The sequence below is a fragment of the Tyto alba genome, unplaced genomic scaffold (genome assembly GCF_018691265.1).
Source record: "Tyto alba isolate M040663 unplaced genomic scaffold, T.alba_DEE_v4.0 Super-Scaffold_42, whole genome shotgun sequence".
NCBI lineage: Eukaryota > Metazoa > Chordata > Aves > Strigiformes > Tytonidae > Tyto > Tyto alba.
The window spans coordinates 39,794,757-39,809,655 of NW_024881318.1; the positions used below are offsets into that span (position 1 = coordinate 39,794,757).

Here is a 14,899-nt window from a genome sequence, read left to right on the forward strand (position 1 = left end):
TTTCAGCTAATATGACCGCCTTTTTAATGCCAGTTTCTTATCTGTTTCTCATACTGGGGGTCTGGTGTTAAAAAGGACACAGTGTTCTGACTGTCCTCAGCTCTGGCAGCTTTGAGCTTTTGCCAGCTTCTCTTTGCCAGCTTCACTTTGCCAGCTCCTGGGGCCACTCTAAACTGCAAAGGTGCTGGGGTTGTGACCAGCTTTCTGGCTGAACTTAAACTTTACAGAGAACCGGACTCCTAAAGTGTGTTTGGTAAACATGCGAAACTTCAGTAATAAGTTTAAATTCGTGAAATGGATTCTCTCGGTTATCGTGGATGCACTGCAGTGTCTCAACTATCAGCAAACTTCTGTCACTGGAATGCATAATACCAGTTTAAATTTTTATCTGTCCTAGGATATTACTACGTCATCTGTCATGGTGAGTGCCTCTATTCAGGGACTTTCAATACAGAGATACAATGCAGGGCACTTACTACACCAACACTTCCTCAGCAGTTCTTCCCCTGCTCTCACCCTGCTTTATTTCACTTACCAGTGGACAGCCTCCAATGTACTACAGTGGCACTGCAGCAGAGGCTCTGCAGTAACTCCTGTCAGTGCAGAAGCCTGCAGCATACTTTGATACTGTGTTAGTGGTGATGGTGAATGACTCCCCCTGTGATGCTGGAGTTGCAAGAATTCTGCAGTGGCAGTGTGGTCCTTGCTAAAGTCAGAAAGCAAAATGCTAGATCAGATTGGTTGAAGAAAGAATTGATCCAGACACCTTCTTCACTCCACTTTGACAGCTTTAGCTGGGGGGGGGGGGGGGGGGGGGGGGGGGGGGGGAAGGCAAATTAGGAATTGATTCTAAATGAGGAGAGTAGGAACACAGGACAGGGTCACAATGTGTATATCTTAGATGGCAACAATGCTGGAGGTTGGGATCCTGATATCTTTTTATCATTCTTGAGGAAAAAATAGTTCCACTGAGCCATTTTGCTTTTGCTCGAGACTGTCACTGGCGTTACTGGAGATCCTATGCCACAAAGAATTTTCTTCATGACATGACAAGCTTTAGCAATGGCTTGTCTTTAGCATTGCCAGTTACTGTGTTTTATGTATGTCACATCTATAGCCAGTTTCCATGGGTTTTGACCTGCTTTCAGGCAGTCAGTGGAGCTCTTAACAGGGCTATGGGCCCTATTGCTAGCAGCTCTGAGGACTAGAGAGGCCAAGCTATTGTATATATATAAAGAGAAGATATAGCAGATGCTTTGTGAGAAATGAAGGCAAGCCTTTTAGAGTCCAGTCATAGCCTTCCCTTTTCTTCTTGGTTTCCAAAAATCAGTTCACTTCCTGATCTTTGAATAGTGTACTTTATTGTTGACATTCTGCATCCAGCAGCAATCAAGGGAACTTTTAAGGGAGAATAAACCTACCCAGTCTGTGGCTGTTGTGGTGGAACAGGCCAGTAAACAAAGATTTCTAGAAGGAAGAAGGTGATTTCAGCACTATCAGGGAGGGGCTGTATTATATGCTGATTAAATGTATCTGCTGAATGACAGAAGGGAAACGGAAAAGATAATTTCAAGCTTGTCTGGAAGATGCTTACCTTAACTACCTCACGAATGTTTCTGTTAGATATGCTCCTGGTGTCAAGCAGTAGCAGGTGCAAATTAACGTACTCAGTTTTCCCATGAGGCAGGCAAGTGTATTTCTTCATTTTGCCATGGAGAAAGCAAAGCAGCAATAGCATAATCAAAGTCTCAGTGAAAACAAGGGAAAAACAGTGAAGTTCCCTGGAGATTCTTGGATCTCTCATTCTTTCCCTTTTGCCTTTCACACTGTCTTCATGACCCCTTACAGCTTCTGTGGTAGCAGTGGAGTCATTGAGTTCCTCAGTTCTGCTAGGGAAGGATTTTCTGCTGATGAGCTCCAGCTGGCACTATGGACTGCCCTGTGGACTGCCCTTGTGGCTGTCACAGCTGAAGAAGAGAAATTTACTAATGAAATTTAAATGGGTATTACTGTATCTTAAATGAATGTTAAGTTGGATCCTATTTTTGGTTTACTGTTGAAGTGGCTTGTTCTACATTCTCATGCCATGCCTTATTGACAGTATCTATTTTTCACAAATTAAAAGAAAAATAGACAAAAATTCAAAGAATTTTAAATGCAAGGGAGAGGATGATAAGCTTTCCTGTCTTGTGAAATCTTTTGTATTTAATGGAAGTGTGGGTTTTACTCAGTTTCTCTAACAAATGAGTGCAATGTAAGTGTAAGACCTGTCAGACACTTATGGCTTCTGGTGAGATTTATGACATCTGTTGAGTCTCCTGAAGCTTTTCAAGACTAATGATACTGGATCATTTGGCTTGTAAATCAGGACTTCCCTAATCTAGATGGCTGTTCTATAAAAGCCTGAGCAAGACCGGTCTACCTCATTTGAAATCAGATGTTAATTTCCTTTCCAGTACAGGATAAGGTGCTGTGGACCAACACTGGTATTTTCTACAGCCTCTTAATGTTTCCAAAGATAAGCTATCTCCAGACTAATCTGTAAAACGTCCAGCTTTTCTTTTATATTCTGATGTTAACTGGAGAAGGAGGAGAAGTCTACAATACAGCTAATTTACGTATGCCTTTGAGGTGGGTCTTTCTTTTTGTCCTATTCTAATTTTTCTGAAATCAGTAAAAAATCTCCTCTCTTGCTTACCATGATTGCTGAGATTGTGATTTGCCACAAGGAAGTATGCTTCCTTATCTGCAGAGAACCAGGGCCATGACCATAAATTTTAATTGCATACGTCACATGTTTTCTGTGGTAACAGATTCCAATACCATAAATGCCAAATTCTGCAGGACCAAACAGATAAATTAACCTGCAAGTGGCAGTTTTTTCTTACTCTAGCATGAGAAGTGATAGCATAAAAAGAAAATTTCTTCATTAGAGACTGTGCTTTTTATAAATGTTCTTTTTCAATTGTTTTCTCCTTCTGAAAATCCTACAGTCTACACAGACTTCTTCCCATTAAAATGTATATTTCTCACTACTTTCTTTTGCAAGTCAGCTATGTCCTTATTGTGTTTGCAAAGCTAACAGAGCATCCCAGCATTTTAGAGCCTGTTTGAAAATCTTTAACAAACCTGAAGATACTTCTGTCACTGTGCTTTCAAAACACAAACCCTTATAGTGACAGGCTGTCCTGGTCTGGTCTGGAATAGAGTTAATGTTCCTTTTTGGTAACTAGAATAGTGCTGTGTTTTAGATTCAGCATTGGGTTTGGTATGAGAAGAATGCTGACAGCACACTGGTGTTTTCAGCTGCTGCTGAGATTTCAAGGACTCTCCGACTCCCCATGTCCTGCCCGTGTGCAAGTGCACAAGAAGCAGGGAGGGAGCATGGCCAAAGCACCAGACACCAATTGGCCAATGAAATATTCCATATCATGTAATGTCATGCTCAGTATATAGGGGAGGGGTGGTCGGGAAGGAGCTCTCTCTCTCTTTTGCTTCTGGGATTGCGATTGTGGGACCTTGGTATTTCGGGATCGCTAGCTGGGAACAGGCTGGGTATTGGTCAGTGGGTGGTGAGCAATTGCATTGTGCACTGCCTGTTTATACTTTCTATTACTGTAATTGTTTTAATTTTATTACCATTATTAAACTGTTTCTATCTCAACCTGCAAGTCTCCTTTTACCACTCCAATTCCCTCCCCCATTCCCAGGTAGGAGGGGAGAGTGGGTGAGTGGCTGCAGGGTGATTGGCTGCTGACCAGGCTCAAACCACAACAGAGACAAAAGTCAAAAAGTCAAAAACTGCATGGAAGAACTACAGAAACCTGTGGAACAGAAACTAAGTGATCAGGAATGAGAAATCAACAGGGTGACTTGCGTTTAACAGGCATGAACTACAGAGAGCGTTATTTTTCTCTGTCATGAAATTTTAAGCTCCATTCATTAATATTCCCTGTAGCTTTCATATTAATAAAATCTCTGTTCCTAGCACCCTGTCCACTGTGTGGCAATTTGATAGCACTGTAGCGTCAACAGCCTTCCTTTTAGGGATAGAGATGCTATGTCATGGAAACTGAACTATGTGATAAATAAACAACATTGTGGAAAGACGATCTCCAAAATATCTGAATGGAAAAAACAGTCTAGGATGGTAGTAATAGTTAAAGTAAAAGGTATAAAGAAGTAGAACAGAGTTTGCTGTGTGCTTTGAGTAAAATTGTTGCTGCATATTTGGAGCTACGAATGCATACCATAAAGAAGAGACTTACTTTTTCATACTTACTGTGGTGTGATTGCTTTGCAAACAGGGCATTCAATTTGCATCATAGGCAAAGGTGTTGCTTTGTGGTGGTAATCTATACAAAGCTGGTTTTCTACTCCTCTGTAGAAGCAAAGCTGCCTTCTAACATGCTGCCAAAACAGTATTTCATAAATTTAATAGAGCTGCAGACTCAGGTGACTACTACTATAGTTTAAAGCTGATCTTGCTTCATTTTCAAGCTTGGGTAGTGGCATATCATACTGTGCAAGGCTTTCTGGTAGCAGTTGTTTGAGCTGTAAATAGTTCAGAAGGCAGTCTAATATGATGCATCATCATACTACTGAAGAATGTAATTCTCATGGAATAGCTATCTAACACACATTTGATTTACATAAATCTCTTGTGCGTAGTGAGAGATGACAATGTCAGAGTCACATCGTCATTAGAGGACTGCTGTATGGGATATTGTACAATGATCATCAGTGTATTCTATAAAAAGCAATTGGAATTTTCATCATATTCATAGTGACTTCACAAGCATTTTTTTTGTCTTGCGAGACATGCTGCATCATGACACAGCAATACAAAAAAAAAAAAGGTTACTTGCACAACTATATGAAAAATGGAACAAATGGCTCCATAACTAAGACCTATTAAGTTTTGTTGTTTCACATGAAATCTGTCTACCAAACCACACTGCTGTCACTATTGCTTATATTCCAGATTCTGTCAACATTTGCAAAAAAACCTGCCTTTTCAATATTACCTGCCAGGAAAAAAACAAGTCTATTTTTTCCCCTAAGTATAGGATTCATGCTACTTCTGTTATCACTATTGAAACCATTCTGACCAGCAGATGTTAAGTTAATATTCTGCTTGAGTAGAAATGGGATCTTTATAAAATTGGAATTTGCTCTAAGGCACATAACACTTGTTTTCAGTCATATAAAATATGGAGATCCCAACTGTAAAATATGACATTGTTAGGTGTAGAAAAGGTCTATATATTTTTGATGGACAAAAATGTTTTCATTACATTTTTCCCCTCATCTAGAAAATGTTTGTATGCTGAATCTGTTATTTTTCATGAAAATATATTGATATTTTAATGATAATTTTATTGTAAAGGCTTTTTGGAGGCAAGATAGAATAAATAATCAGCTCTAGAAGGAGAAGGCATGATCACAAAATAACCAAGTGATGTTGACTGCAGGATCAGATTAGGTCTTGATTCTTCCGTATGACTGGAGTAGGAGGAGATGTAGTATTACTGTTTTTAAAGACCACTTGAAGAGTCTAATTTTCATTCTGTTGTAAAGCAAGAACTGAAATGTTGAAAGCTCAACTCAGAGGACATGGCAAAGGAGACTTTTGTTTTCTGGTTAGCTGTAGCTGTTATCTGGTGATGTTTCTGACTGCTTCTGAATCTTTGGCATGAGAGAAGATCCTCAGCTGATGTAAACTGGCATAGCTTCATGACTTACGATAATCGAATCTGACAACAGTTGATTTGGAGGATGGATATAAATGGGCTGAAGAATATCTCTAAATTCAGTCAATACAGTGACAACATAGATGTGGGCTCTGTTGCAAATGCTTAGTCTGCCTTTCTCAGGCCCACTACTACCACTTGATCAATTCAGATTATGGCCTTGGAAAGGGGGCTTAATTATCCTCCTCTGAGTAGATTTCTCCCTTCTGTCTAAGGGGCCAGAACTTTTGAGGGTTTAATATTTTATTTCTTAAATTTTAATTCTTGTCTCTGACTGCTAAATGGCTGTGGCCTTCAAGAAAAAAAAAAAAAAACAAAAACAAACAACAAAACAGTATTTAAATTTCCAAGTGGGATTTTGGTTCAGCTCCTCTTTTCCTGTGGTCTGTCAGTGCTTTTCCAAACCAGATTTTTATCTGGATGATGGAGCTGAAGGTACTTCCTTGAGGGCCTCTGATGTAACTACCCTGAAAGAGGAGTCACCCACTTCTGGAAGGTCTGAAGACTTCACAGTTTGTCTCTGTCCTTTGACTCACCTCTGTTGTCTGTAACAGTACTTGACTCAGAGCTTTACAAATGAATTTTCTGCTTAGTACATAGTTTTGTTAGTCACCTTAAATGAGTGACTTATAATGGTGATTGTGAAGCTAATAATGTCAAAGTGACCAAAAATAGGAAGCATGTTTACAAGAGAGAGATGATCTGCCTTTTTGAATTAGCAGTGACCACTCCAGCAGACTACTGAGCTGCACTATTAAGAGGTTCATACATTCCTTAGCTAGAATAGTATTCATGGATGGAAGGAGTAATTGCTATGGTTTATAGATGTGAGATGAGATCTTTAGGGCATCTATGGGGATGATAAGTCATGTCTTTGCAAATCCTCAGCAGCTATGAAGATATCTCAAAGTGATGAAAAATAAAGCTACTGCTAAAAGATGGCTGAAATAGTAATTACTTTTTGGGTAATCTTTAGAGTTGAACTTCAGTTATTCAAAATCTGTTTTGAATGTTTAAGTACTAGCATATTTGCATACTGTTTTTCTCAGGGACCTGAAATTTTTGCAATAGAAAGATCCTGTGCAGATTTTGCTGTATCATCTGTAGTAGGAGGTCCATTTGCAGAAGATTCATTCATGGATTAGTGAAGAAAACTTCTGGTCTTTTATGCTTCCCTGGTTACCATCTTCTACAGAAGCTGCAAATGAATAGCAACTTCTAGGACATTGAATCTATCCCTTGTCCACTGCAGAATTGTTCCTAACAGCACTGAGTTTGAGATCTGTGATTTTTTATGGCACTTCACTAATCTCAGTAAGGCACAAGTTCAGTAAAATAGACCTGTGAGCTCATCTGCATTCAGATTAATGACAAGAGAGTGTCTGCATGGATTTGCATGTCTTCTGTATAGGAAAGTAGTGATAAGTAAAGTTATTTGGTTTTTTTCAGGACGTTTCATAGTATTGATATTTCATTAATGCACCATTTTGGGTGCTAATTTACAAGGAGCTGACAGAAAACAAACAGATCTGATAGCCATTTCATACTGCACAGATATTTATAGCCTGCATTAGTAAGTGCTTGGCCATGCTGCACTTGCAGCTTTGTTGGAATGAACTGGAGTGAATTCGAAATTAATCAAATGTCTGGATTTTATTAATGGCATGTTGAGTTATTGACTGTGGGTCTTCATCTTTATACTGAAAGTTAGTTATATGAGAGTCAATACAGTGGTTGAAACCAAGAGGAAAAACGTAGCTTTTTCTTTATTTATTTATTTCTCTTTGTTTTTTTGCTGGCATCACTTCACTGATAACAGTAGATAAATTTACTTAAAACAGTCTGAAGATGATTCAGAGGCACGTAGGACAGTTGGTAAAATTAAATGGTGTTCAGTACAAAGAGCTAAAAATTAATAGAAAACAGTCATATGTCTGATTAATTTCTTATGAAAAATATCATCCCAGTGAAAGATTAGTACACTCGCTGGACCATATACACCTGACTTAGTTGTGGAATTATAGCACTAAAACACATTGTGACTGACAATGCAATTACTAAAATCCATTTTGACTGATGCTGCCTAGCAGTTACCATTCTAATCTGTTACTGTCACTTTCACTGACAGTAAAGGGAAACTCAGTTCAGTGTGTTCCACTGAATCAGGGAAGTGAAACAGTAGCACAAAATAGTTTTCCAATTAGTTTTCAAACAGAGTATTTTATAAAAAAAATTAGTATTTTTTAAAGACATGACACCAAAGTTCTCTGTCATTATTTCTAATAGACCTGTCAACTGCGTATTTTATAGATAACTCATGTATATCTCAAGCTCTTGCATGGTGTGAATGTAGGGGGTTTTGTATCTGTCACTTTTATTTATAAACTTGATTTTCAGTGGTGAAGGTGTGGTTGTGGCTTGAGTCAGTATGCTTCTGAGAGTTCTGAGGCATGGGTGTCTCTTGCCTTCTGGGTGGCTAGAGTCAGGCCTCAGGAGCTTCTTGGTCTGTGCTTAGGTGTGCTTAGGTGTGATTATTACCCTTGGTGTTGCACTGATACACACTCAACAAAGCATCTGGGTCGATTTTTCAGCTCTGATCATAAATTTTTTAGTGCCTTGATTCCTTCCCCAGTTCATTCTAGAAAGTTACCTCCTTTTTCATCAGCATACACAACCATGGATATTTCTGTTTGCTGGATACAGATCAGTCACTGATGATTAATCACTTGGTAAGTTCCAAGATACTGACATTCACTCAACAGAGAACTGGAGGTGTGATCTTGCAAAGATGTTAACTGTCACCAGCAGAAGATTGAGACTTAAGCAGTAATATATTATTTTCTGATTATTTAACTTAAGTCAAAGTGTGTTTGAATAAGTTTTTCAGAAAGAATAATATATCTGACTGTTGTACCAACTGACAGAAAAAAAACACATTTCCCCAGGAAAACACGGTGGCTAGATTTTTCAGTTATTGCTGAATATGTTTGTTGTTCTTTTTTTTAACTGCAGAAAGTGAGTGAAAAAGTAGGAGGTGCGGAAGGAACCAAGTTGGATGATGACTTCAAAGAAATGGAAAGGGTAAGTCTAAATACAGATGTGTGTATTCATTATTACCATTCATTTTTCCTTTCTAGGACAGGAAGTTCAAAGCCTTTGTCCCAGAATCACTTGAATTTTGAAAGACTTAAATTTCATTCAGCAGGACTGAACTTTATGTTTCTTACTTCTTTTTGTTTTCTAACTGAGATATACATAATATATGACACTGTTTATAATGCCAATATTTCATTCAGAGATTGAGGCTGGTGTCAGCTAAAAATTGGTTTCTGCTAAACCATTGTAAAGGATCTCTGCAAACAGAGAGTCCATCTACAGGATGGTCATTTCAGTGGCAAAGTGTGCCTGTAATTCTCAGCTCCCTGAGCATCAATCAGCAGGGGCAGGAGCTGTGTGCTGAAGAGGATTGGCAGGGTCACTGGGATATTCAATCACAAGTTCGGAGATCCAGCTACGCAGCCTCCCCTAGCAAAGTGCCTTGGGTAGATGGGACTCACCCCCCAACAGACTATTGGATGATGCTGGCAGTGGTAGCACCGAGTGTTGCTGTGATGGAGAAAAAAAAAAGCCACGACTGTGTGTGGCAGTGATATTTCAGTTGGGATCAGGAGGGGCAGGTTTTTTTCTGGCTTCAACTTTGAAAAGGAATATCAAATCTTGTTAAATAAGCTACTGCTAGGTGATTTGTAGGGCACACATCTGATATATAACTCTGATCAAGAGAAACAGAAGCTATTTATCTGTACATTTGTATAGTGAGATGGGGAAAAAACTCTGGGTAGAAAACAAAGGAGAAGGGCATATCTTTTGTACTTCTTAAAGCAAAAGTACTGCAGAGTTGTTTTCTCTCCTTCTATTCATCTTCCCTTTGTGCCACAAGTGTAGGCACTGCCATCAAGACTGGAATATGTTAACAAAGTTTCCAAAAACTGAAGCAAGGTTTAGAGTGGAAAATACGACATTGCAACAGCCAGGGGTGAATCCCATGTAGTGCTCGTGGGTGGCATGGGTTGGAATCCCAGGAGACGAGAGCACTGAGAGTTGAGAAGAGAATGGAGTAACCTCATCAGTTGCCTCCAAGCTCCCCCACCTGGCCTGGTGTCCCTTACCAGCTTTTCTGCAGGCAGTGGACATGCTCCTTCTGCCTATTCCTGGCCTTCTGTTCCCTTGCACCCACTCTCCTCTGCAGCCTTCTAGCCATTTCTGGGCTCCCTACCAGTCAGTTGAGCTACTTACTCACCCAGGGCTGGCAGACCTCTTCTGCTTCTTTGTGTAAAGCATAGAGCAAGACCTGGCAGATGGCACTGGCAACAGGAAACACGTCAGTCACAGTGTGCTGCAACCAACCTATCTCAGGTGTTCTTTTTTAAAAATAGGAACTTGCTATTTTGATGAAGGAGTCCACTCTGTGGTACACAAGCTACCCTGCAGAGAAATGCATTGTGTCTTCATAAATGCAAAGTATAGGACAGGTTATGGGGATCCCCAAATCTGCCAAAGCAGAATTTTTTTTCTTTGAGTCCTGATTCTGTGAGGGAGAATAGCTTCATACTTTGCTGTATGCAGCTTTGGAAGGTGATCTCAAGTACTTCTTAAGAAAGCAAGAGTTTCTATTACAGTAGAAGAAAATAATGCTGTTCAGTTCTAAGTATTTTAAATTCCTAAATATAAAATAATTCTTCATGGAGTCAGCCAGGGGAAATAAATGGTCAGTGCATCCATGCTGATAGGTTTCTTGAAACTGGAAACTAAGTGATACCTAGTCTTCCTTGCCTCAAGTTTGCTCACTCTGAAAGAGGTAGACAGCCCATTTTATCACTGGTGGCTGGTTTTGATTGACATCCACTTCCTCTCTCATTTTGCCAGTTATTAGGGGATCAAAGACAGCAAATTCTTCAAATAGTTTTCAGTGACAATTCTATGAAAAAGTTTTCCCTATTTTGGATGCTTCCCAGCATGATGTAAAGTATCAGCATGGTACAGTGAGTTGTATCAAATTATTAACGCATCCTGAGGTAGTCTGTATTAACAGCCTCACTTGAGAATGGAGCAGCTATAAACTGAAATGGTGGACTTGTGCTTTGGTAATTTTCCAGGTATTATCACCATTCTGGTACCAGGGCTGTTCTCGGGGACACAAAAATAGAATTATAAGAAGAGTTAAAAGAATTTATTAGAACAAAAAGAAGAGAAAAAAATAATCTTCCTTTTGTCTAACATATTTTTTTCATGTTTCTTTTTGTTGAACATTCTGTCATTTAGAAAGTGGATGTTACCAGCAGGGCAGTTATGGAAATAATGGCAAAGACGATAGAGTATCTTCAGCCCAATCCAGGTAATGTAATTTCACAGTCTCACAGTGCTTGCAGCACTTTTTGAAAACACTGTCTCACCAATAAATAGTCTGGCAGATCTCATCCTCACTGGTGCAGTTAAGAGTAACACAAAATTGGCGAAGTTACCGTGAAGCAAAAGACAGAGATGAATACAGGCTTCTGTGTTAGGCTGTCACAGGGAATGGAGACTGGCTTTGGGAAGCTTGTTCTCCTTCCGTGTGTTCTTGCTTTAGGTAAGGGGGCAGCATATGCATAGAAACCAGGTGTGTTTACTTACAGGCATCTGAATGTCAGCACTGTGAGCATGGAGTGGCTCCCTGAGAGCTGTGGTCTCCCCAGGGGCGGCAGGGCAGGGCCTGGCAGCCAGGGCCCACCCCACTGCTCCACCCAGGAGTGGGGCAGCTGGAGGCACTGGGACCGCAGTAGCCCTGGTCATCAGGCACCTCCCTGGCTATGAGGACTGGCCAAGGCCAGGCAAACAGCCCCAAATGTTCAGGATCAGGCCCCAACACCATCTGCATGAGACATCTCTTTCTTCCGCAGTCCCAGTCATCCACCCTGTGTGAGGGAAAAGGACCAGGCAGTCCTTGCATACCAGGGAAAGCAAGACAAAGTTCTGAAGCAACTTCCTCCATGTCACAGGAAGAGATATAACACCACCTTTCACCTGGTCCTCCAGGGATTTCCCATCCTCATTAGAGTTACTACAAAAAGGCGGGTGCAAAAGAGCTGTTGATGTAGAACTGAAGGGCAGTTAAACAGACGTAATCAGAGATGACTAAATGGAACCTTCAAAATAGAAATAAATGATGGGTTTCCATGGAGAGATTAAAGAAAGGTTTTCTGATTGGGTGATAGAGAGCTGTGTGCTCCTGTCCTGCCAAAGGATCCTCCCAAGGAGGGGTGATCTGGAGCTGCTATAATCAAGTAAACCATTAAATTCAAGAACTTGAGGATTTCTGTAGTGATCTAGGAACATAAGGGTTTTGATACTAGCATAGGTCAATGCCAGCTTCACTGATGGGGTCAATGGAGTTATGCTTGTGCAAAGGTAAAATAAATATGAAGGTAAAATAAAATGAAGATAAAATAAGGCACTCTACCTACCATAAGTATCTTAGAGTTTGGTGGATGTACAGACCAAATTCACTCACGCACTGTGAGGAATTTGTTTGCTAATAGCTGGAAACAAATTTGAACAGGTGAGAAATATTTTAACTCCGGTTTGGTAGGATGAAGGACTGTTGCTGGTATAGTTTAATTGGTGATACTTTTATGTTAGACCACAGAGGAAAGTAGGATAATTTTATGATGCTGCCAGTGGACTGAAAAAACAAGGAATAGTATTTACAAGTTCAAGAACTGCTAGAGAGAAAATAATGATGACTAAAATGGTTTCTATGTCAACAGATGAAATACTGTTTATAACTTTAGTCCACAGCTTCATTGCTCATTGTCAACAAGCACTCCACAGGAAAAGCAATAGAATTGACAAACATTATGGGGCTAGTGGTAAAATTGTTAACTACTGTCACTCTGCTGTTGTGCAACATCATACATACTAAGTAATAAGCTTTGGCTGTTTAGTGCTTCTCTGGCTGCCTTCCTGACACATCTGAGCAATTATGATTGCTGTGAATCATGAAGGAGACTCACAGCAATGGTAGAGAGCAAAATTTCTGGAAGCAGCTAAGGATGTGATTTCAGGCATCTCAGGCTGATGTAAGCTTGCAGTGCTGCAGGAAAGAGCATTTTCCGTACTCTGGATACACATCCCTTCATCTGCTTGTGGCGTGTGCAAGTGGGATCGGAAGATTAAAATTGTAATAGACAGGACAAAGATTTACTTTCTTGCATATCAAATGAGGTCATGTTATTCATTCCACATCTGGGCAGTGGTAGCAAGTGGAGTAAGAGGAAAGGAGGACTGACTCTTTTCATTTCTCACCTGATCTTAGATTGTTTCATGCTAATTGCAAAAGGGCTACCCTTAGTGAGAAGAATTGCATGGAAAATTACTTCTTTTTTCAATAAAATAAAAAACTTCCTCTTTAAAATTCTCACTACAACTATATTACTATTTACCTGGGGCACCAAAGATGCTAATTTCCAGTACCTGTTTGCTTTCTCATTTTTATAAAAATAGAAACATTACATTGGAAGGAAGGGGGAAATTGAATGAAAAAAATCTCTTTAACAGCAATATTTAACAGAAGATTTTCTTTAAAATTTTACCTAAGTTTGGTAGAGAGAGAGGGTTTGGGATGTAGCACACATTCCTTGCTAAGTAAGATGTGCCATGAAAATATCAATATGCTTGAGTAACACAGTACTGCAGTGCTAGAGATTAATTACTTCATGGTGTTTTGAAGGATCCGTAAATGAAGTATGCATCATTGTCTAACTTCACTAAACAGTTAATTAACTAATGCTGGAAGGGAAAAGGAAAAGGGGGAAAAGGAAGGGGGAGGGAAGAGAAAAGAATATTAAAGACAAAGGTGAATTTATTGAAAGAGATGTTGGTCTGATGTTAGTGTGAATGAAAAAGAGCTTTGCAGGCTTCCCAGTTATGAAAAATAACTGAAGGACAGCTGAAAATAGCTAAAATTGAATGTGGTGAACGCTTAAAGACTTGCCATGCAGATGTACCTGACCATAATCTCAAGAAAAAGAGGTACAGGATGAAGATTGAAAGAACGACGAACGAGCAGTTGAACCCACTGCTGAAGTTTCTTTTGAACTCTTTTGGCAGTATTCTTATGATTTGCCATGGTTCTGTTAACATTTAATACTAAGGTGAATCATTAATTACACTATGAAAGTCAATGTAAAGAGAGGGAGCGCAACTGGGAAAAGAATCAAGCACTTGGGTCTCTTCCATGTGGTGTTTTGTACATCTCTGCCTGTCCTCACTCAGGTTGAAAGTAACTTAGAGAAGAAAGCACATGGCACTAGCAAAATAAAGCAGTAGAAATGAAAGGGGAATTTGAGATTGACTGAGCACAAACTTACCTCTTCTAGCATGGAAGTTACTAGAATCAACTTTAAAAGAAGAAAAGTGAATGAGACCACTGGTGGATGTATTCTAAGATTTCCTGCTAAATCAGGATTCTAATGCAATCATCATTAAATGATTAGATGAATCATTGAGGCGTGAACTTTTCATGCTTATCTTTCTTCTCTTTAGGATTTATTTCTTGACCTTCCCTTGTTGTCCTTTCATGTCTCTCATTCTTTTCTTTACCTTTTGCTTTCTAATCTTACCTGCCTGTCCAGAATATAGCCATTTCATTTTTTTATATTCACTTTTACATATTTTCCTTTTATTTCTAAAAATACTCCCACTCGTTCCTGTTTTAATTCAGCTTGCTGCCTCCACTCCCCTCACTGATTTTGTTTGTGCCTTAGCTTCTCTTGTGCTCCTGTATTTTCCCATTACCGCCATCATTTCTATGCCATTTTTAAAGGCCAGACACTTCATTAAAATGCAGTTTCTTATACTGAACAGTCACCCAGTCTGCTGACTGTAGTTTTGTAGTGGGTGGAAATAGAAGACATCAAGAAATTCAGATGGTGAAAAGCATGATCTAGAGGCACACAAGGGTAGTGAGAAAGCTTAAAAAAAATGTAATTACTGTATGTTAATGTCGTGGTTTAGGCCTGATTGACAGCCAACCACAATGCAGCACCTCTCTCTCCCTTCCCCTCCGGCAATGAGAAGGGACAGAGAGCCAGGCTTGGGGTTCAAGA

The 14,899-nt window shown here is 39.7% G+C and overlaps 1 protein-coding gene across 6 annotated transcripts in view; it reads left to right on the top strand.

Annotated features, from left to right (window-relative positions):
- The window catches only part of SH3GL2 (SH3 domain containing GRB2 like 2, endophilin A1), a 105,147-nt gene that overhangs the window by 75,629 nt on the left and 14,619 nt on the right, over positions 1-14,899 (top strand). For all 6 annotated transcript variants that reach the window (XM_033004224.2, XM_042804555.1, XM_042804553.1 and 3 more), the window contains 2 exons: positions 8,766-8,834; positions 11,076-11,148. In XM_033004224.2, the coding sequence (XP_032860115.1) occupies positions 8,826-8,834; positions 11,076-11,148 (82 nt within the window). In that variant the 5' untranslated portion in view covers positions 8,766-8,825. The remainder of the gene's footprint in view (positions 1-8,765; positions 8,835-11,075; positions 11,149-14,899) is intronic.